This window comes from Podarcis bocagei (assembly GCF_964188305.1).
Source record: "Podarcis bocagei genome assembly, chromosome: 11".
NCBI lineage: Eukaryota > Metazoa > Chordata > Lepidosauria > Squamata > Lacertidae > Podarcis > Podarcis bocagei.
In genome coordinates, this window is record NC_138136.1 from 4722620 (window position 1) to 4745458 (window position 22839).

General features: G+C 50.5%; 1 protein-coding gene across 6 annotated transcripts in view; it reads left to right on the forward strand.

The window, feature by feature from the left end:
* The window catches only part of LOC308597666 (glutamate receptor ionotropic, NMDA 1-like), a 36317-nt gene that overhangs the window by 7626 nt on the left and 5852 nt on the right, over positions 1-22839 (forward strand). For 3 of the 6 annotated variants that reach the window (XR_014013097.1, XM_081213606.1, XM_081213607.1), the window contains 16 exons: positions 362-462; positions 1214-1335; positions 1515-1689; positions 2111-2255; positions 2402-2485; positions 3100-3235; positions 3530-3657; positions 4196-4360; positions 4704-4822; positions 5689-5801; positions 6160-6308; positions 6512-6669; positions 10054-10215; positions 10821-10930; positions 11597-11742; positions 14818-14928. Coding sequence is in view for 4 of the 6 variants with exons in the window: in XM_081213606.1 (XP_081069732.1) it covers positions 362-462; positions 1214-1335; positions 1515-1689; positions 2111-2255; positions 2402-2485; positions 3100-3235; positions 3530-3657; positions 4196-4360; positions 4704-4822; positions 5689-5801; positions 6160-6308; positions 6512-6669; positions 10054-10215; positions 10821-10930; positions 11597-11742; positions 14818-14928 (2124 nt within the window). In the remaining 2 variants the exon portion in view is untranslated. The remainder of the gene's footprint in view (positions 1-361; positions 463-1213; positions 1336-1514; positions 1690-2110; positions 2256-2401; positions 2486-3099; positions 3236-3529; positions 3658-4195; positions 4361-4703; positions 4823-5688; positions 5802-6159; positions 6309-6511; positions 6670-10053; positions 10216-10820; positions 10931-11596; positions 11743-14817; positions 14929-22839) is intronic. The other 3 variants (XR_014013098.1, XM_081213608.1, XM_081213609.1) reach the window with 1 other exon arrangement.

A 22839-nucleotide genomic window follows, 5' to 3' on the forward strand; every position in this document is an offset into this window, starting at 1 on the left:
TTTTTCCTCTTTCCTGTACCAATGCACGACCTTCTTTTGGGGCTGGAGTGACTTCTGTTTGCATGCCCAGTGCAACAACAAAGAAAAATGATTCTTTTTTTAAAATAGAAAATAAAATAAAAAATAGATTTTTATTTTTTTAAGGGGGGTGGGGAGGAAATTAACCCCACCAGGAGAAAAGAAGAAAAAAAAGAACGGGGGAGGAGAAAAAAACCGAGGAAAAGAAATGAGGAACAACTGAGTCCTTTCCAGGTAGACCTTGGAAAGAGAGAAGGAGGTATCTTTCTGAGGAAAGCATGGCTCTCGCATGGGGGATCGGGGCCCAGCCGACTGACCCCATTTGCTCGCGCCAACCTTGCAGGCCGAGAAGGTCCTTCAGTTTGAGCCGGGCACCAAGAATGTGACGTCTCTCCTCCTGGAAGCCAAGGAACTGGAGGCCAGGGTGATCATCTTGTCTGCCAGGTGAGGGCCGGCCGGTGGGGCGGGGTTGGGGTCAGGTGAGTGGAGGCGACCCCCGTTTTTCCCTCGTTCAAACTCCTCCGATGTTTCTCCCATGAAATTATGGACGTCCTACCATTCCCTCTGAGGTCTGTCCCATGAAAATAGGGACTTCCGATTCCATCCCTTCCAGAATTTATCCCGTGGAAATAGGGACATCCTACCACCCCCTCCGACCTTTCTCCCATGAAATTATGTACGTTCTACCATCCCCTCCGACGTTTCTCCCATGAGAATAGGGATCTCCTATTCCATCCCTTCCAGAATTCATCCCATGAAAATAGGGATGTCCTACTAGCCCCTCCGATGTTTCTCCCATGAAAATATGGACTTCCACCATCGCCTCTGACATTTATCCTATGAAAACAGGGACGTCCTATTTCATCCCTTCCAGAATTCATCCCACGAAAATAGGGACGTCCTAGCATCCCCTCCGACGATTTCCCCATGAAAATAGGGGTGTCCTATTCCATCCCTTCCAGAATTCATCCCATGAATATATGGACTTCTACCATCCCCTCTGCTGTTTCTACCATGGAATTATGGATGTCCATCACCCACTCTGACATTTATCCCATTAAAATGCTGACGTCCTACCATCCCCTCTGACGTTTCTCCCATGGAAATAGGGACCTCCTATTCCATCTCCTCTGCCATTTCTCCCACCGAAATACGGACGTCCTACCATCCCAACAGCCTTCTTCTCTTTCTCCAGTGAGGACGACGCCACCACTGTCTACATGGCCGCAGCCAAAGAAAACATGACAGGTCCCGGCTACGTCTGGCTGGTGGGGGAACGGGAGATCTCTGGCAATGCCCTACGCAATGCGCCAGAAGGTAACCTGGGACCCCTCCCCATGGTCCAGCTGCCCCATGGTTGATCACCCAGCAGTGCTCTCCTTCCCTTCTCTAAATCCATTCGGAGGTCTCCGCCCTGCAGTGGGTTGGCCTGGATGACCTCTGGGGTCCCGGCCAACCCAGTCGTCTGTCTCTGTCCCCCCCCACTCCCGTCCCAGGTCTCATCGGTTTGCAGCTCATGAACGGCAAGAACGAGTCAGCTCACATCCGGGACGCGGTGGCCATAGTGGCCCAGGCGGTCCATGACTTGTTTGAGAAGGAGAACATCACTGACCCACCCAGGGGGTGTGTGGGGAACACCAACATCTGGAAGACGGGGCCACTTTTCAAGAGGTAAGAGCGTCCTGGGCACCTCGGACCTCGGTTCTTTGTGGAGGGGGTGGTGGGGCGTCTGTAATTTCATGGGAGAAATGTCAGAGATTATTGTAAGACATCTGTAATTTTGTGGTATAAACGTCAGAGGGGATGGTACGATGTCCGTATTTTCATAGGATGAATGTTGGAGATGATGGTACAATGTCCATAATTTGGTGGCATAAATGTCAGAAGGGGTGGTAGGGCGTCCATAATTTTGTGGGAGAAACATCAGAAGGGGTGGTAGGACATCCGCAATTTTGTGGTATAAACATCAGAGGGGATGGTAGAACATCCGTAATTTCATGGGAGAAATGTCAGAGGGGATGGTAGGACGTCCGTAATTTCGTTGGAGACATTTCCATCCCTCTGCATCCCGATCAACCCGCCTTCTCCCCAGGGTACTGATGCAGACGAAGTACGCCGAGGGTGTGACGGGCCGGGTGGAGTTCAACGAGGACGGGGACCGCAAGTACGCCAACTACAGCGTCATGAACCTGCAGAACAACAAGTTGGTGCAGGTCGGCGTCTACAACGGCAGCAATGTAAGTATCCCTGGATGGGAGGGCCCTGCCTGGTCCGGGGTCAGACTGGCTGACCTTTAGGGGTCCCATTCTGACTCTATGGTCGTTTAACAGGGAAGGCTGGTAGAGAAGGTCTGGTCCCAACCTTTCTCTCCTCACCTCCGCAGTTCCTGCCCAACGACCGCAAGATTATCTGGCCAGGAGGAGAAACCGAGACGCCCCAGGGCTATGAGATGTCTACCAAGCTCAAGGTATCGTCTCTGCTCCATCTCCCTCCCTAATGTCAGCCTGGTGAGGAACAGCTGAAGGAGCTGGAGAAGAGGAAAGCAAGAGATATGAGAGCCACCTTCAAACATCTCTAGATGATTGAGGGTCTGAAAGCCAAGGCTTAGGAGGAACGGTCAAAGGAGATGGCTCTTTTTAGCCCAGAAAAGAGGAGGCTGAGAGGAGATGTTAGGGCCACCTTTGAAGATCTCAAGATGATTGAGGGTCTAGAAGCCCAGCCTTAGGAGGAACGGTTGAAGGAGATGGAGAAGAGGAGATATGGGAGCCACCTTCAAACATCTCAAGATGTTTGAGGGTCTAGAAGCTGAGGCTTAGAGGAAAGGTTGAAGGAGATAGCTCTCTTTAGCTCAGAAAAGAAGAGGCTGAGAGATGTTAGGGCCATCTTCAAACATCTCAAGATGTTTGAGGGTCTAGAAGCTGAGCCTTAGGAGGAACGGTTAGGAACTTAGGAGGAGATGGAGAAGAGGAGACCAAGGAGATATGGGAACCACCTTCAAACATCTCAAGATGGTTGAGGGCCTAGAAGCTTAGCCTTAGCAGAAACGGTTGAAGGAGATGGCTCTCTTTCAATCTCTTTCAGATTGTCACCATTCACCAGGAGCCGTTCGTCTACGTCAAGGAGACCCTGGACGATGGCAAGTGCAAAGCCCTCACCAACAGCACCGGTGGCTTGGTGCAGCAGGTCCTCTGTACGGGGCCCAACGAGACCATGCCGGGTACGTCTCGAACCCACAGCCGGAGCGCCGGGTCAGAAGCTCCCCCGCCAAGCATCTCCATTGGGCGGCAGGCGTCTCTCCTTCTTGGGAGGGTCTGCACTGCATGGTAGAGATGAGATCCTCTTAGTCTAGACCAGGCTCCTCCAGATGTGGTTGGCCTACACCTCCCATGATCCTTAGCTAGCAGGACCAGTGGTCAGGAACAATGGGAAGGTGGAGCGATTGAGAAGGTCCTCTCCGTTGGGGACCTTCTGGAATGGGCCTCAATGGTCCCCCTTTCTCCTGCCCCACCAGGCCGCCCCAGCGTGATGCTCTGCTGCTATGGCTTCTGCGTTGACCTCCTGATCAAGCTGGCCAAGACCATGAACTTCACTTACGAGGTCCACCTGGTGGGCGACGGGAAGTTTGGCACGCAGGAGAGGGTGAGCGGGCCTCGGGAAGGCCGGACGGGCCACCCTCCAACTTCTTTGAAGACCTCCGAGGGTCCAGCCCCTTGGCTGGGGACGGACAGACGCCGTCCCATTGAAAAAGGGGATCTGTGGGAAGTCGTTCCTGGAACGGTTGGCTGTACCCATTAGCTTTCCGCCCACACTGGGGTGACCGGAGGAACCTTCAGGAGAGGCCTGGAGGGTTGTCCATTCGTGAACTTGCTTCCCATAGCTTCTTCCTGCTATCCCCTTTGAGGTTCTTCCCATGAAATTATGGGCGTCCTACCATCCCCTTTGACGTTCATCCCATGAAAATACGGACGTCCTACCATCATCTCCCACATTCATCCCATGAGATTATGGACGTTCTACCATCACCTCCCACATCCATCCCATGAAATTACGGACGTTCTACCATCATTTCCCACATTTATCCCACGAAAATACAGACGTTCTACCATCATCACTGATGCTCATCCCATGGAAATATGGACCTCCTTGCCCTTCTCACCCCGGTTCTGTCTCAACACAGGTGAACAACAGCAACAAGAAGGAGTGGAACGGCATGATGGGGGAGCTCTTGAGCGGTCAGGCGGACATGATCGTGGCTCCTTTGACCATCAACAACGAGCGGGCCCAGTACATCGAGTTCTCCAAGCCCTTTAAGTACCAGGGACTCACCATCCTGGTGAAGAAGGTGGGTAGACATGGCCAACGACCACTAGGCATCACTGTGCCCTCCAGAGGGCTTGGTCCGCAGAGGTGGCCACGCTTTGCTTTGGTCAAGCCGTTCCCGTTGTCCATCTCCTTCCCTTTGCAAAGTCCCGATGGAATTTCTTGTGAATATAATATAATATAATCAGCATCCATTAAAAGCCACCCTTATATGACATCAAGGTCCATCCTTGAAAGGCCTGGGGAGAAGAAGAGGAGAACAGTTCTCTTGCCACAATCTCCTCAACCTTTGTGAGGAACCCTAAGCAGCCCCTGCCGGGGTCTTCCCCTGGCTGCTGACACCCACTTCCGGTTCTCCGTTGCAGGAAATCCCCCGCAGCACCTTGGACTCATTCATGCAGCCGTTCCAGAGCACCCTGTGGCTCCTGGTGGGCCTCTCGGTCCACGTGGTGGCTGTGATGCTCTATCTCCTGGACCGTTTCAGGTAACTGCGGCCACCCCTTGGTCTTCCTGGTCTTCTCCACCACTTCCTCCTCCTCCTCCCTCTACCCCTTGGTCTTCCTGGTCTCCTCCTCCTCCTTCCTCCTCCTTCCTCCTTCCTTCTCCTTCTCCCCCTCCTCCCCCTCTTCCTTCTCCTTTCTTCCTCCTCCCCCTCCCCCTCCTCCTCCTCCTTCTCTTTCTTCCTCCTCCTCCTCCTCCTCCCTCTACCCCTCCTTCTACCCCTTGGTCTTCCTGATCTCCTCCTCCTCCTCCCTCGTCCTCCTTTCTTCCTCCTCCCCCTCCCCCTCCTTCTCCTCCTCCTCTTTCTTCCTCCTCCTCCATCTACCCCTCCTTCTACCCCTTGGTCTTCCTGGTCTCCTCCTCCTCCTCCCTCCTCCTCCTTCATTCTCCTCCTCCCTCTACTCCCCCTCCCTCCTCCTCCTCCTCCTCTTTCCTCTGCCCCTTGGCCTTCCTGGCCTCCTCCTCCCCCCCTCTACCCCTCTTTCCTCTACCCCTTGGTCTTCCTGGTCTCCTCCTCCTCCTCCCAGAGGAGCAAGGAAAAGTTATCCAGCTCTGCTTCCTCCCACCCATGAATGGGGGCAGGGACAAGGAACTGGAAGGGCTGTTCCTCAAGACGTCACCAAATTACGTACCCATCAATGATGCAAAGGGACCTCTGTCCACTGACTTTGCATGACTTATTCCACCTGCGAATAAACCGAGGAGTCCTCGAAGTTCCTCCCTCTGCACACCCTGGACTTCTGGAGTTCCTCGCACCCATGAGGTCCAGAAGCTTCTTTCCATGGGGCATCTTCTAAGACCTGCTCCTCAACGGACGGCTGACCACTGGCCCCGCTTGCTCTTTTGCAGCCCCTTCGGCCGCTTCAAAGTCAACAGCGAGGAAGAGGAAGAGGATGCCCTCACCCTGTCATCTGCCATGTGGTTCTCCTGGGGAGTCTTGCTCAACTCTGGCATCGGAGAAGGTGAGTCTCTCCAGTGGGAACAATCTGGATGGGTCCATCCGTAAGAGGCTGCAAAGCAAAGGCTGGTGCCACCGACCCCATCTCATCTTCTCCGATATTTCTCCCATGAAAATAGGGAGGTCCCACCATCCCCTTTCACCTTGATAAAAATAGGGAGGTCCTACCATCTTCTCTGACCTCCGTCATTTGTCCCACGAGAATAGGGATGTCCAACTCAACTTCTTCCCCTCTGGGTTCTTCCCCAGTTAGATGGTCTTCTCGAGGGGTGGCACTAGAGAGCTTGGGTGAGGTCTATCTCCCCAGGGTTTTGGTCCTTCAGATGCTTGAGGACCATCCCGAGCTGCCCTATCTCTTCCAGGTGCTCCCCGGAGCTTCTCCGCACGGATCCTGGGAATGGTATGGGCTGGATTCGCCATGATCATTGTGGCCTCTTACACTGCCAACCTGGCGGCCTTCCTGGTGTTGGACAGACCCGAGGAACGGATCACGGGCATCAATGATCCCAGGGTAAGCATGGAAGGAGAACACCAAGCCTCTGACATGTCTTCTATGAGAATATATCCTACCATCTTCTGTAACATTTATCCCATGAGAATAGGGACGTCCTACCTTCCCTTCTGAAATTTCTCCCATGAAAATGTGGACGTTCTACCACCCCTTCTGACGTTTCTCCCACCAAAATACGGATGTCCTACCTTCCCCTCTCCCAGCTGCGCAACCCGTCTGACAAATTCATCTACGCCACGGTCAAGCAGAGCTCGGTGGACATCTACTTCCGCCGGCAGGTGGAGCTCAGCACCATGTACCGCCACATGGAGAAGCATAACTATGAAAGCGCCGCTGAAGCCATCCAGGCCGTCCGGGACAAGTGAGTTGGACTCCTTTGACTTTTCCGGGTGGGTGGGCTGGGAGGACATGGGGGACCAATGGGGAAAGAGGCGTTGGATTATGGGATTCCATTTTTATTTTTATTTTTCAGCCAGGTAATTTCCACGTATTTTGACGAATTAACAACCCACTGATTTGAAGCCAATGCAAAGGCGAAGAATTCTTGTGGGAATTTGGCTGGGATTTCTAATAAATTGTTTGGCTGCAATTTCTAATAAATTCTGCTGGGATTTCCAAGAAATTTTGCTGGGATTTCTAAGAAATTCTGCTGGGATTTCTAAGACATTGTTTGGCTGGGATTTATAAGAAATAAGTTTGGCCCAACTCATAGTCATGGACATGCCTTAGACCTGGTGTTCACCTCTAGTGACGTGGGTGATCTGACACTAAGTAAAAGTGAAACAAAAGAAGTGCCATGGTCAGATCACTTCCTGGTGCAACTGGACTTCTCCGCGACCCTTCCCCTCTGCAGGGAGGTGGGAAAAATTCGGATGGTCCGCCCCCACCACTTAATGGATCCAAATGGTTTCCAGAGAGTGGTAGGGGATGCTTTAGCCCATGTTGATGGCCTTTCAGCTGATTCCCTGGTGGCCCGCTGGAATGCGGAGTTAACCAGGGCTATCAACTATCTGGCTCCGAAATGCCCTCTCCGATTGCATGGAGCACGGACAGCCCCGTGGTTTTCTTTGGAGCTGAGGGTGATGAAACAATCGCTGAGACGGCTAGAGCGTCGATGGCAGAAAACTCACTCCAAATCTGACCGGACACAGGTTGGAGCTCAACGTCGAGCCTACCAAGTGGCGATAGCGACGGTGAAGAAGACTATCTTCACCGCCTCTATTGCATCTGCAGAAAATAGTAGCAGAAGACTCTTTCAGGTGGTCAGCAATTTAACGGAACCACCTTTACCACCGGGGCCTTGTAAAGACCCCAAGATCTCCTGCAATGATTTTGCTAAGTTTTTTGCAGATAAAATCACTCATATTCGGAAGGAGCTAGACACCACCGTGGGAGCAGGGCTGGGGCAGGAGAGTGCTAGAGCTCTGTCTGGTCAAGTTGCATGGAATCAATTTCAATCCGTTACCCCCGAGGATGTGGACAGGCTGCTTGGACGCGTGAAACCAACCACCTGTCTCCTTGATCCTTGCCCATCCTGGCTAATAAAAGCAAGCCGGGAAGGGCTGAGCGATGGGCTCTGCGGGGTGGTGAATGCTTCCCTCTGTGAGGGAACATTCCCAGATCCGCTGAAAGAGGCGGTCATTAAACCACTTCTTAAAAAACCATCTTTAGACCCGGCCAGTATTGCCAACTATTGCCCAATCTCAAATCTTCCATTCTTGGGCAAGGTGATTGAGCGCGTGGTTGCTGAACAACTCCAGGCATGCCTGGAGGATTCGGACCATTTGGATCCCTTCTAATCGGGATTCAGGCCTCATCATGGGACTGAAACTGCCTTGGTCGCGCTGGTTGATGATCTCCGGCGAGCTAGGGACAAAGGTTAGAGTTGTTTCCTGGTTCTGCTGGATCTCTCAGCGGCCTTTGATACAATCAACCATAACATCCTTCTGGACCGTCTAGAGGGGCTGGGAGCTGGGGGCACTGTTATACAGTGGTTTCGCTCCTTCCTCCTGGGCCATGTTCAGAAAGTGGTGGTGGGGGATGAGTGTTCAGACCCCTGGGCCCTCACTTGTGGGGTGCCTCAGGGTTCCGTCCTCTCCCCCATGCTATTTAACATCTATATGAAGCCGCTGGGAGAGATCATCAGGGGGTTTGGACTGAGTGTCCATCAATATGCAGATGATACCCAGCTCTACCTCTCTTTCAAATCAGAACCAGTGAAGGCGGTGAAGGTCCTGTGTGAGTGCCTGGAGGCGGTTGGAGGATGGATGGCGGCTAATGGATTGAAGCTGAATCCTGACAAGACAGAAGTACTGTTTTTGGGGGACAGGAGGCGGGCAGGTGTGGAGGATTCCCTGGTCCTGAATGGGGTAACTGTGCCCCTGAAGGACCAGGTGCGTAGCCTGGGAGTCATTTTGGACTCACAGCTGTCCATGGAAGCACAGGTCAAATCTGTATCCAGGGCAGCTGCTTACCAGCTCCATCTGGTACGTAGGCTGAGACCCTATCTGCCTGCAGACTGTCTCGCCAGAGTGGTGCATGCTCTGGTTATCTCCCGCTTGGACTACTGCAATGCGCTCTACGTGGGGCTACCTTTGAAGGTGACTCAGAAACTACAACTAATCCAGAATGCGGCAGCCAAACTGGTGACCAGGAGCAGCCACTAGGACCATATAACACCAGTCAGCTAGACTGGTGACTGGGGTGGCAGCTAGACTGGTGACTGGGGGCGGCCGCTGAGACCACATAACACCAGTCTTGAAAGACCTACATTGGCTCCCAGTATGTTTCCGAGCACAATTCGAAGTGCTGGTGTTGACCTTTAAAGCCCCAAACGGACTCGGCCCAGTATACCTAAAGGAGCGTCTCCACCCCCATCGTTCTGCCCGGACGCTGAGGTCCAGCGCCGAGGGCCTTCTGGCGGTTCCCTCATTGCGAGAAGCAAAGCTACAGGGAACCAGGCAGAGGGCCTTCTCGGTAGTGGCGCCCGCCCTGTGGAACGCCCTCCCATCAGATGTCAAAGCGATAAATAACTACCTGACATTTAGAAGACATCTTAAGGCAGCCCTGTTCAGGGAAGTTTTTAATCTCTGGTATTTTACTGTATTTTTGGTTTCTATGGAAGCCGCCCAGAGTGGCTGGGGAAACCCAGCCAGATGGGCAGGGTACAAATAATAAATTATTATTGTTATTATTATTATAAATTCTGCTGGGATTTCCAAGAAATGTAGCTGGGATTTCTAAGAAATTGTTTGACTGGGATATCTCAGAAATGTTTGCTGGGTTTCTAGGAAATTTTCCTGGGATTTCTAAACAAAATGTTTTGCGGGGATTTCTAATAAATTGTTTTGCAGAAATATATAAGACATTTTGCTGGGATTTCTAAGAAATTGTTTGGCAGGAATTTCTAAGGAGTGGTTGGGTAGGATTTTTAAGAAATGGTTTGGCAGGGATTCCTAAGGAAATGTTTGGCGGGATTTGTAAGAAATGGTTTGCAGGAATTTCTCAGGAATGGTTTTGTGGGAATTTCTCAGAAATGGTTTGGCGGGTATTTCTCAGGAAAGGTTTGGCAGGAATTTCTCAGGAACGAATTTGCTGGGATATCTGATCCTTTCCTTTTGGGACCGCTTCATCCTGCGAAAATCCTCCATCGGAAGAGGGGGAAGGAAGGCTTCTAGAATTTGCCGGGAGCGTTGAAGTTGACCCCCATTTCCTGGTTACTGTTCACACTTGTGTCTCCACCCAGCAAGCTCCATGCCTTCATCTGGGACTCGGCCGTCCTGGAGTTCGAAGCCTCCCAGAAGTGCGACCTGGTGACCACTGGAGAACTCTTCTTCCGGTCTGGATTTGGAATCGGAATGAGGAAGGACAGTCCCTGGAAGCAGAACGTCTCGCTGGCCATCCTCAAGTCCGTACCCTCTCCCCCGCCCACGGGAATGATCCAGGGAAGGGGGTGGGATTGGAGAACGCAGGACCCTCCGAGCATCCTGGATCAATCCCGGAACTTCCCTTTCCCACTCTGGAGAAGAAACACGAGAGGACCTCTTTTCACGGGAGAAAGGTCCAGGCATCCCCTCTGGGGAAAATAGGGAAAATAGGATATCCGGGGTTTGAACCGGAAAGCTGCCAGCCCCTCCAAAGTTCCTCCCCCCCCAAATTGGGGTGTTCCAGGATCAAACCAGAACCCCGCTAGCCCTTCTGACGTTCCTCACCCCCAAAACATCGGGATGTTCCGGGATTGATCCCAGAAAGAGGGAGTCCAGTTGGGCCTGACCTCCTCTGGGTTTGTCAGAGATGGCCGAGGAGCCTTTTTGGTCCAAGTTGGTCTCCTGGAGGACAGGAAGTGGTCCAGGGAACAGGAAGTGGCCTTTCCTGGGACTCCTTTGGGTCCCCGTAAGAGATTTGAGGGTTGCGAGGCATGGCTTCAGCTGGCCTCCTGCCCCATCCCCCTAATCCATATTTTATTCAAGATGGCGGGACTCCCCGCTTTAGCTCTCTCCTCCCGTCCCACAGCCTCCACGAAAATGGCTTCATGGAAGAGCTGGACAAGACGTGGGTGAGGTACCAGGAGTGCGACTCAAGGAGTAATGCCCCGGCCACCCTCACCTTTGAGAACATGGCAGGTGGGTTCCTAAACCTCCCCGTCCCTTCCAGAGCTCCCTTCCCTCAGGGGTCGGAGAAGAAGGGGCACGAGGGACACCCCCACCACCCCCGGGGGTCATCCAGTCCAACCCAAGGCAAGGCACAAAATGTCTAGTGCTTAGCTCTGTTGTTAAGAATAAGAGTATTGAGATGATGGTTATGGTGATGGTGATCATGATGATGATGAGTGCCAACTTAGATTCACAAAATGTTTCGGCCTGTACTTAGCCCGGCTTTTAAGAATAAGGATATTGAGATGATGGTGGTGGTGGTGGGTGGATGATGGATGATGATGATGATGATGATGAGTGCCAAACTTAGATTCACATTATTATTATTATATATATTGCTGTTATTGTTACTATTGCCATTTCTAACTACTACTGCTACCACCACCACCACCATTTGCAAGTATCCCTATCGCTATCCTTCTTCTTACAATTGTCATTTGTGATTCCTATTCTTATTCCGGATCCCCATCGTTATTACTATCATGATGATTGCCACCATGATTACGATTCTCACTCTGCTTCCTGGACGACCCTCGACTGTGGTGGCGGCGTGTGTGTGTGTGCACGCGCACGCACACGCTTCCTTCAAACCCGGCTCTCTGACCCTTCTCCCTCCCGCGTTTCGACCCCTCCCAGGCGTCTTCATGCTGGTGGCCGGTGGGATCGTGGCCGGAATCTTCCTGATCTTCATCGAAATCGCCTACAAGAGGCACAAGGACGCCCGACGGAAGCAGATGCAGTTGGCCTTTGCCGCCGTCAACGTCTGGAGGAAGAACCTACAGGTAGGAAGAGGCCATTTTTGGGAGGAGAAGAGACCTCTGGCAGGGGGCAGGTAACCCACAAAACCACCGGAAAAAACACCAAAACATGTGGGTCGTCTTTGAATTTCCATTTTTTAATTTGGAGTTCCTTTTGCATTTCCCATTCCTTCACCCCAACAGTCACTAGGGTGCCAAAGGGGAGTAGAATTAGGGGGACGCCCTCTCTGTGGCCCCCACTTATGGGGTGGGGGAACCCCATAAGAGTCGCTCCTTCCAGAAGGGCAGAGGGTTGGTTTGGATGACCCCTGGGTGACCCACTGCCCCACTCATCCTGGGAAGGCCTTTGAGAGCCCCCTACCCTCCTAAATAGGGGGGCAAATGCCCCAATGGAAATAGGGGCATCCTATTTGATCCCCTTTAATGAAATTGGGGCATCCTATTCAATCCCCTACAATGGGAATAGGGATATCCTATTAAATCCCCTACAATGGGAATAGGGACGTCCTATTAAATCCCCTACAATGGGAATAGGGTCGTCCTGTCAATCGGGGTCTGTCCATCCCTGCATCCTGCCCCCTCCGCCTCCCAAATGAGGCAGGCTCAAATTTTGTAGGGCATCCTGAGCGCAATTGTCACTGCCATTTTTCACATGCCAACTTTCTAGAGAGGAGAAGCACTTCCCTGGGTTGACGGTGGGTCCGGTCCGGGGTTTAAGGGGCTGGCTGAGATATGGGGGGGTCCAGGATTTTTTGGGTGGGGGCCATCGGCCGAGCATGCCCACCCACCCCACCCCACGGCCGACGAGGAAAGCCGATGCTCTGAAGATCCGTTTGGCAATGTAAGACTTTTCTGCAGGAGGAACCCTCCAGCCAATGCTAGAAGGTAGGCGAGTGGGAAGATTTCTTTGTTCAATAAATACCAATAAAAAAATCAATTAAAATAAAAATCAATTAAAAAAAATCAAACTATGACCAAAAAATGTATGTGTGTGTGTATACACACATGGGTGTTTCTTTTCAAATTATTATTTGAAATCATGGGCAGGGTAGAAATAATAAATTATTATTATTATTATTATTATTATTATTATTATTATTATTATTATTATTATTATTATTATTTGGTTTTGGTCACCCTTCCGCCATGGCGCAACACCGTGGCAAGCCACGCGCTGATACCTCTAGATCAGTATATGTAAATATATATATATATATGGGGGGGGGGGTTCTCCCTATCTATATATATTTAGATATGGATCTTCATCCATTCCATCCTATCAATTGCTTTTTTCCTGTGCATGCACGGGGGAGCGGGGGCGGGGAAGAGGAACATCAGGAACAGAAGCAGGAAATGAATTCATTTCTGGTCGCCCCCCCAAGCCAGATGTGGAGGAGCCAGACCTGGTCTCTCTCCCCTCCCCCCAAAAAAATCCCTAAATCCAAAAGGGAGGTGGTCAGAAATGGGGTTCCCCAAGGGGAGGATACAGAGGCTTCAGATCGGGGACCCCCTCCCCTAACCCCCCCAAATTCCACCATAGCCCAAAGGGGTGGGGTCAGAAACGGGGTTCCACTCCCAAAAATGGGGCCCCTCCCAACCCCCCCAAAACCAGGTCTGGTTGCCTCCCACCTGCTCCCCATGATTCCCTGGCCTCTCCCCCCTCCTTGGTGGCTTACATTCCCGCTCCGCATCCCCAACCCTCAGCTCTCCCCTCCCCATTTAACCCCCCCTATTGGATTCCTGCCCGGGGTCCCTCCAGAAACCAGCCCCCCAGCTTCCAGCAGCTGGTTTCGGGAGTCCTATATACCCTTTTCAATCCCCCCCAATACTGGTTTTCCTTTCTTTCTTTAATTCTGATTTTTTACCCCCCCCATTCCCCCCATTAACATACAATGACCTCCCTTCTCTTCCAACGCAGTCTTCTCTCTATCTCCCGTAGGACCTGCCTTGACCAAAGGCCCCGATCCTATTTATTTAGGGGTAGGTGAAAAAAGTCTCTCCCCCCCCCTAGAAGATAGAAGGAAGGGTCTGCCAGCGACCGGCAGGGACCGCCCCCAGGCCCCCAATAGGGTGGGGGCCCCTCCTCTCCAAGTTCCTGAGAGGAGGCCCTCAGAGATGCTGCAGGAACCCAACGATGCTCGTAGCCCCGCCCCAGTCCCCCCAACCCATTCCAGAAAAGGTTCTGCCCCACATAAGGGGTCCTCACTTATATTTTCCGTCGGACGTCCTTCCACCCTTTCTGCTGTTCGCCCATGAAATTATGAACACCCTACCATGAAATTATGGACGTCGTACCACCCTTTCTGACGTTCTTCCCATGAAATTATGGATGTCCTACCACCCCTTCTGATGTTTTTCCCATGAAATTATGGACGTCCTACCACCCCTTCTGACGTTCCTCCCATGCAATTATGGATGCCCTACGACCCTTTCTGACGTTCCTCCCATGAAATTAAGGACGTCCCTCCCACGAAATTATGGACGTCCTACCACACTTTCTGACATTCCTACCATCCTCTGTGACATTCCCACCACCAAATTATGGACGTCCTATCATGACGTTCCTCCCTGGAAAACAGGGTCTTCCTACCACCCCTCCCACCGATGCTTGGAGTGCTTCTGACCCAAACCGCCCCTTCCGAGACCCCCAAAATCACCTTCTCGGCGGGGACCTGCCCCGTTTGCCCCAGGGATGGGATGGTTTTGAGGGCAACTGTACATCCTCTCTGACATTTCTCCGGGAGTGGGGGGGAGAGGAATGTCTGGTTCCTCCCCCTTCCATGAAAAGAGGTACTTCCGATTCCATTCCAAGAGGGGCGTCTTCTCCCACCCCGTCCCGTGTAATTCAGGTACATCCGTGAAAAGGACAGTGGATCTGCTCAGAGTCTGGGGCGGTTCCCAGGACCGGCCCAGCCCAAGATGGCCGCTCGGAGGGTTGGCGCTCGGAGGGGCCCTCCGGAGCCCAGTTGCCCCGTAGGGCAGGAGCAGCGAGGCACACCAGGCAAGTGAGGCGGACCAGGAAAGCGAGGCTCAGTGTAGACGCGGTGGCCCGCGGTGGCCGTCCGGAGATCTAACCGCTTATGTACATGTTCGTTTTAGGATAGACCAAGTGCTAGAGCAGAACCAGGCCCTAGAATGAAAACCACTTTTAGGTCCATCACATCCACGCTGGCCAACAGCTTCAAGAGCCGTAGGTCCTGCAGAGACACGGTAAGAAGAAGACAACCGGTTGTGCCCTCCTTCTTTCTCTCTCTCTTTCTCCTGCCATCCCATCAAACGCCCCATCTCACAGCTGCCATGGCCTGTGTCCGTCCTCTGTCCGTCCGTCTCCACCGTCTGTCCCAAAGATCGAGGGCTCCCTCTTCTCCCCGTACGTGGTTTGTTTTCCTTTCTGTTCTGACCCCCTGAAAAACCCAGATTTTTCTCCCCCCCCTTTTGATTTCCAGTCCTTCCCGTCCTGGTCCCTGCCTGGAAAGCAGTCCGCCGTGCCGTTTTCCCCTCGTCCATCCCCTGCCCCGCTGTCTCCTGCCGTCTCCCGCCTCTGCACTTTCTGTGAGATTCAGGCAAGGGTCATGGCCTTGCCTGGTGCTGTGTCTCTCGTCACCTTCTATACCTGTGCTTTCCGTCCGTGGCTTCCTTGGAAACGACGAGGCGGGGAGGGGCCCTCCGTCGTCAGGCGGATGGCCGAGCTCCATTGCTTAGCCTGCGCCAACGTTTCTCCTGTGGAAACAGGGTGTCTGGCCGTCCTCTCTGACATTGACCCGACAGAACCGGCAACCCAAGTCCCCCTGGGCCAGATCAGGCCATAGCTGCCAACCTTTCCTTTTTCTTGTGAGGAATCCTATTTGGAATAAGGGAATTTCCCTTTTAAAAAGGGAACAATTGACAGCTATGGATCAGGCCCACCCGGGTCCTCAATCTGGGAAGACGGATCCGTAATTCTCGGCAACACCGATGGGACCAAGAGTGGTGGCGGCTCGGCCGCTCCAATGCCGCACCTGGTTTGCTCCGGCAGCATTTGATTGGCAGGAACGGCGCCACCCCATGCTAGGATCCGGGCACGGTGTGGGATTGGTCGAGCCACCACCTCTCAGTCTCTTTGTCCCATCGTTGTTGCCAATAATCCTGGGTTCTGGCTTCACTACGCCTCTTCCTCCCACCGCCACTCAGTCTCTTCCGCCGCTGCCGCCTGCCGCCCTGGTGCCCCTAGGGTAAGGTTCCCAGGCGTCCCCGTTTCCCAGGGACTGTCCCCGGATTTACAAATCCTACAAAATCCATGGAGATTGAAAAGTATCCCCGGATTCATGGGGGGGAATTCTGGTCACCTTATTCTACAGGCCAGAGAGGAAGCGAACGAGCTCGCTCTGCCTCCTCACGAGAAGAGGCGGCGGCAGTGGCAGCAGCCCCTGGGAAGCTGGGGCTGAGGGCTGGGGGGTGGAGAGGAGGACAATTTGACCTCCTCACCTCTTCTTCCAGCTCCACCCCCCGGTTCTGCTTCTCCAGCCCGCCACAAGGTCTGTGGTACAGTAGACCGGCCGGCTGCTAGAAAAAATTGCCTAGAATAGAATCATAGAATCATAGAGTTGGAATAGACTACAAGGGCCATCGAGTCCAACCCCCTGCCAAGCAGGAAACACCATCAGAGCATTCCTGACATATGGTTGTCAAGCCTCTGCTTAAAGACCTCCAAAGAAGGAGACTCCACCACACTCCTTGGCAGCAAATTCAACTGTCGAACAGCTCTTACTGTCAGAAGTTCTCTGTCCTGTTCCATACTTGCCGACATTTCTCCCATGAAAATATGGACGTCGTATTTGGTACCTCCCAACATTTCTCCCATGAAAATACAGACTTCTTACGATCCCCTCTGACATTTCCCCCATGAAGATATGGACGTCCTATTCCATACCTGCCAACATTTCTCCCATGAAAATAGGAATGTCCTTAGGAAAAGCAGGATCAATCCCGGATCAAACCGGAAACCGCCATGGCTTCTTCAGATCTTGGGCTGTCCCTGCAAAATAGGGACCCTGGGATATCTGTTAGGATCCCTCATCCCAATCTGTTGATAGGCTGGGAAAGAGGCCAAGGCGGGACAACCCGAACTTCCACAATCTGCAGACTTTCTGCTGTTTTCCTATGTGCAGGCAGTTCCCCAGTCAGATGAGTGGGGTATTATTATTAATTTATGTTATGGCTCTTTGGCAACAATAATTGTGGGGGTGGGGCTGGTGATGATAATATAATATAATAATAATATAATATAATATAATATAATATAATATAATATAATATAATATAATATAATATAATATAATATAATATAATATAATATAATATAATATAATTAATACAATACAATACAATACAATACAATACAATACAATACAATACAATACAATACAATATAATATAATATAATATAATAATAATCATCATTATCATTATCATTATCATTATTATCACCAGGTAGGCAGCTGTGTTGGTTTGATGCAGCAGAAATAAAATAATAAATAATAATACTACTACTACTTATTATTATTATTAATGGAAATTAATATATTTCACAAAACTTCTCCCATGAGTTCTCAAACTTATTCCAAAGGGCGTTGGGCTACAATTTCCTCTGAACATCCTCCTGTATCAATGTGAAGATTGCTGTCACTCTCTCGGATCAGCCCCAAATATTCCTCATTGTTTCCACTTGGGATTTCCTTTGAAAAATTCTCCTGTATCAATGCTAAGATCACTGTCATTTTCTTGGAGACCAGCCCTGAATATTCCTCACCGCTTCTCCTCCGAATTTCCTCATCAAATCCTCCCATATCAGTGCCTAGATCACCATCACAGCAGCACCCCCCCAAAATACCACATTAAAATACCCTTGAATTTTAAGGATGTTTAAATGAGTATTGAAGATTGTAAAACAGAAAAAATGGGGGAGAAATATATTTAAAAAGACACACATATCAAAACCAGTAAAAACAATTCTAATAAAAACATTAATAATAATAATAATAATAATAATAATAATAATAATAATAATAATAATAATAATATTTTTTTATTTATACCCCGCCCTCCCCTGCCAGGGCCAGGGCCAGGCTCAGGGCAGCTAACACCAAATATAAATTACAATAAAACATAATGGGAAAAACCCAAGAACAGTTAATTAAAACAGTGTTTCCCAACCTTTTTTGGGCAAAGGCACACTTGTTTCATGAAAAAAATCTCGAGGCACACCACCATGCCAGATGGGGAAAGGTCACTTTTTACTTATGTAAAAAAAAAAAAATAATAGTAACAGCATAGAAGGTAATGGTTAGGCTAGCATCCCTCTTCCAAATATGCTAGGTTTTTATTTGCAGGGACTGTTCTACATGGGAAAGCATTCAGCACTGTCATTCTCCCATCTGCCATCTGAATTGGTACTATTCTGGGTCAACTTACTCTGCTGCATGTGTAGATGAAAATGGCACCAAGTGTGGGGGGTTTTGGCCCTCTCTGAAGTGCTTCTCTGCAAGATATGGTAGGGTGTGTTACACAAGTAAACACTTGGAGGGTATGATAAAGAGAGCATTCCAAGAGTGACTTGGGATGCTATGAAGATGCTGCAAAAGTGGGCATGTGATTATTGCACGCCTTAAGCTAATGCTGAATACCCAAGAGTGTACAACTGGACTGCTGAATCCTAACTGGGTGTACTGAAAAGATGCTGGATGAGACCCAGACCAATAGTACCTGCAAAAGCAGCGTTATTAAAAGCAGCTTTCCCTTTGAACGTCTCTTTGTTCAAAGTGCATCTGAAAGCCTAATGACCCACTGGTTCCTTAGCAGTGAGCTTTAATGCAAGGATTTTGATGTTAATCCATGGATCAGATGCGTGTGTGTGGATAATCGCATTGTTGGACAGTCCTTTCTGCCTGTTGGCCGTTAGCCAACGACCCCCTCCTCCGCCTGAATGAAATGTGCCCCGTGGGAGCGTTGGGACATCAGAACCACGAGTTATAGTTATAGGCACGTCCCAGGGCGAAGCAGGTTTGGAGGGAGGGGGTGCCTAAGAAACCATCGACCGGGTTGGCGAGGCGGCATTCAGACGGGGCTGCAAACAGCAGCTGTGTAGCCTGGCCATAGGAAAGGCGAGCAGCTCCTTTTATTTCCTCCCTCGCAGCTGATTCCCCTCTCTCCCGCCACCAGATTGTGAAAAGGCTCGGAATTCAGCCTGAGGAAAACCCCAAGTCCCCACATTTCTAGTTTCCCGCGCCCTTTAAAGGGCGATACGAGCCCCACGGCAGGCAGGCAGGCAGGCAGAGCTGGGAAGGGGGTTTCCAGGGGACACGGCAGCTCCTCGAAAGGCTTCTCTCAGCTGCGCTCAATCCTCCTCGGAGAGGATTTCCCCTCCGGTCCCATGCGTTCGTTTGGGGCATCGCTCCGGCTGCTCCCTCTCCCGCCGCGCAGGAGCGATGCCTCTCTCTGGCTCTCCCTCCGCGCAGGCTGAGGGAGGGAGGGAGGTGCGCGTGTGACCCGTCTCTGCTGGGAGACCAAACCCAGCGAGGCAGAGTCGCGCGGAGGCGCCCAGGCAGCGCTGCCGGCTGCGAGGAGGAGCGCCAGGCAGCAGGAGGAGGCGCGGCCTCTCCTTGCCGCCGCCGCCCCGCCTCTCGCCGCCCGACTCGCCCGCCTCCCTCCAGGCAACATCTCGCGGCACACGAGGCAACGTCTCACGGCACACTCGTGTGCCGCGAAACACCGGTTGGGAAACACTGAATTAAAATACAGTTTAAAATACAGCCTCATTTTAGTAGTAGCCCATAAGTCAAACCCATAAAGAGAAGAAACATCAGAACGATTATTATTACTACTATTATTTTATTTTATTATTAATTACTATTAGCAGCAATAGTAGTAGCCTATAACAAGGTAAAGGGACCCCTGACCATTAGGTCCAGTCGTGACCGACTCTGGGGTTGTGGCGCTCATCTCGCTTTATTGGTCGAGGGAGCCGGCGTACAGCTTCCGGGTCATGTGGCCAGCAGGACTAAGCTGCTACTGGCGAACCAGAGCAGCACACGGAAACGCCATTTACCTTCCCACCGGAGCAGTACCTACAGGTGAAACTCAAAAAATTAGAATATTGTGGAAAAGTTCATTTATTTCAGTAATTCAACTTAAAAGGTGAAACTAATATATGAGATAGGCTCATGACATGCAAAGCGAGGTATGTCAAGCCTTTATTTTTTATAATTGTGATGTTTATGGCATACAGCTGATGAAAACCCCAAATTAACAATCTAAGAAAATTAGAATATTAAATGAAATCAGCAAAACAAGGACTGCAAATAGAGCAATATTGGACCTCTGAGAAGTAGAAGCATGCATATGTACTCAGTACTTGGTTTGGGCCCCTTTTGCATCAATTACTGCCTCAGTGCAGCGTGGCATAGATGCTATCAGCTTGTGGCACTGCTGAGGTGTTATGGAAGACCAGGAAGCTTCAATAGCAGCCTTCAGCTCTTCTGCATTGCTCGGTCTCATGTCTCTCATCTTTCTCTTGGGCAATGCCCCATAGATTCTCTATGGGGTTCAGGTCAGGCGAGTTTGCTGGCCAATCAAGCACAGCAATCCCATGGGCATTGAACCAGGTTTTGGTACTTTTGGCAGTGTGGGCAGGTGCCAAAGTCCTGCTGGAAAATGAAGTCAGCATCCCCATAAAGCTCATCTGCAGAAGGAAGCATGAAGTGCTCCAAAATCTTTTGGTAGATGGCTGCATTGACCCTGGACTTAATGAAGCACAGTGGACCAACACCAGCTGATGACATGGCTATGGGGCATTGCCAAGAGAAAGATGAGAGACATGAGACCGAGCAATGCAGAAGAGCTGAAGGCTGCTATTGAAGCTTCCTGGTGCCACAGGCTGATAGCATCCATGCCACGCCGCATTGAGGCAGTAATTGATGCAAAAGGGGCCCAAACCAAGTACTGAGTACATATGCATGCTTCTACTTCTCAGAGGTGAAATATTGCTCTATTTGCAGTCCTTGTTTTGTTGATTTCATTTAATATTCTAATTTTCTTAGATTGTTAATTTGGGGTTTTCATCAGCTGTACACCATAAACATCACAATTATAACAAATAAAGGCTTGATATATCTCACTTTGCATGTCATGAGTCTATCTCATATATTAGTTTCACCTTTTAAGTTGAATTACTGAAATAAATGAACTTTTCCACAATATTCTAATTTTTTGAGTTTCACCTGTATCTACTTGCACTTTGAGGTGCTTTCGAACTGCTAGGTTGGCAGGAGCAGGGACTGGGCAATGGGAGCTCACCCCGTCGCGGGGATTTGAACCAGCAACTGGAGGAACGTGTAGCTACGCTCCAAAGAATTAGAGAGCTGGAGCTCTTCTTGGAAGCAACAGAGCACACCATCTCCACCAAGGAGGAGACAGGGGACTCCCCTGAGAAGGAGGCTAGTTCACCAACACAGGAGCCAGATATATGGAGAAACGTGACTCAAAGAAGTAGGAGGCCCAGGGTTCGCTCTGATTGTTTAGAAATACACAATCGCTTTGAGGTCCTCTCCCCTAGCATGGAAGACGAAGAGCAGACTCCATTTGAGGATCTCTCCCTCATTACAGTCGATCAGGTATATGAAGACAAGCAGCAAAGTCAGTCCTCAGGGAATGTGCAGGCGACCTTGGAACGGACAGCTCACGGAAGAACCCCAACCAAACCTAAGAGGAGGCGTGTAGTGGTGATAGGGGATTCCCTACTGAGGGGAACGGAAGCAGTGATCTGTGGGCCTGACAAGATGTCTCGGGAAGTGTGCTGTCTCCCCGGGGCTAAGATGCAAGATGTAACTGAACGACTGCAAGGAATCATAAAACCCACTGACAAATACCCCTTCCTCTTGGTTCATGTGGGAACCAATGACACTGCAAGCAATAGCCTCCAGAAGATCAAAAGAGACTACGAGGCTCTCGGCAGGAAATTGAAGCAACTAAATGCACAAATCGTCATCTCATCTGTCCTCCCAGTTGAAAGACGTGGCCCAGGGAGAGAGGGAAAAATAGTGGAAGTGAACAGCTGGCTTCGCAAATGGTGTAAACAGGAACGGTTTGGATTCTTAGATCACGGGCTGCAGTTTCTTGAAGATGGACTTCTGGCAAGCGATGGGCTGCACCTCACAACGGTTGGGAGAAATGTTTTTGCCAAAAATCTCAGAAACCTCATCAGGAGGGCTTTAAACTGACTAATGTGGGGGAGGGAGACAGTGCTCCTGAAGGTAAGAGTCTATCAACTGATGAAGATGATCATCCAAATGTCATAGACCAAATGGAGCAAACAGCATGCAGACCTAGTGGTGGGAGGAAAAAATCCTTAAATAAGAGACACGGGGGAATGATTAATGGACTTCAATGTCTGTACACTAATACGCAAAGCATGGGAAATAAACAAGATGAGCTTGAGCTCTTGGTACAGCAAACTAAATATGACATAATAGGCATCACTGAAACCTGGTGGGATAAGTCCCACGATTGGAATGTAATAATGGGGGGATACAATCTATTTCAGAGAAACAGACCAGACAAGAAAGGAGGAGGAGTGGTGTTATATGTCAGGGATGTGTATACCTGTGAAGAGATCCAAGATTTAGAACCTCAAAGCCAAAGTGAGAGCATTTGGGTCAAAATTAAGGGAGAGAAAAATAACAGGGACCTCATTGTGGGAGTTTACTATAGATCCCCAAGCCAAACGGAGGACATAGATGATGCCTTCCTGGAACAGATGGCCAAGCATGCAAAAGGAAGGGAGATAGTAGTAATGGGGGACTTCAATTACCCGGATATTTGTTGGATGTCAAACTCAGCCAAGAGCATAAGGTCAAACAGATTCCTCACTGGCCTTGCAGACAATTTCATTGTCCAGAAAGTGGGAGAAGCAACAAGAGGAACAGCCATTGGTCCTAACCAATGTTGATGACCTGGTTAGTGGGGTAGAAGTGGAAGGATCATTAGGCGCGAGTGATCATGCTCTTCTGAAGTTTACTATACAGCGGAAAGGAGCAGCCAAGCATACTAGGACTCAATTTCTTGACTTTAAGAAAGCCGACTTCATAA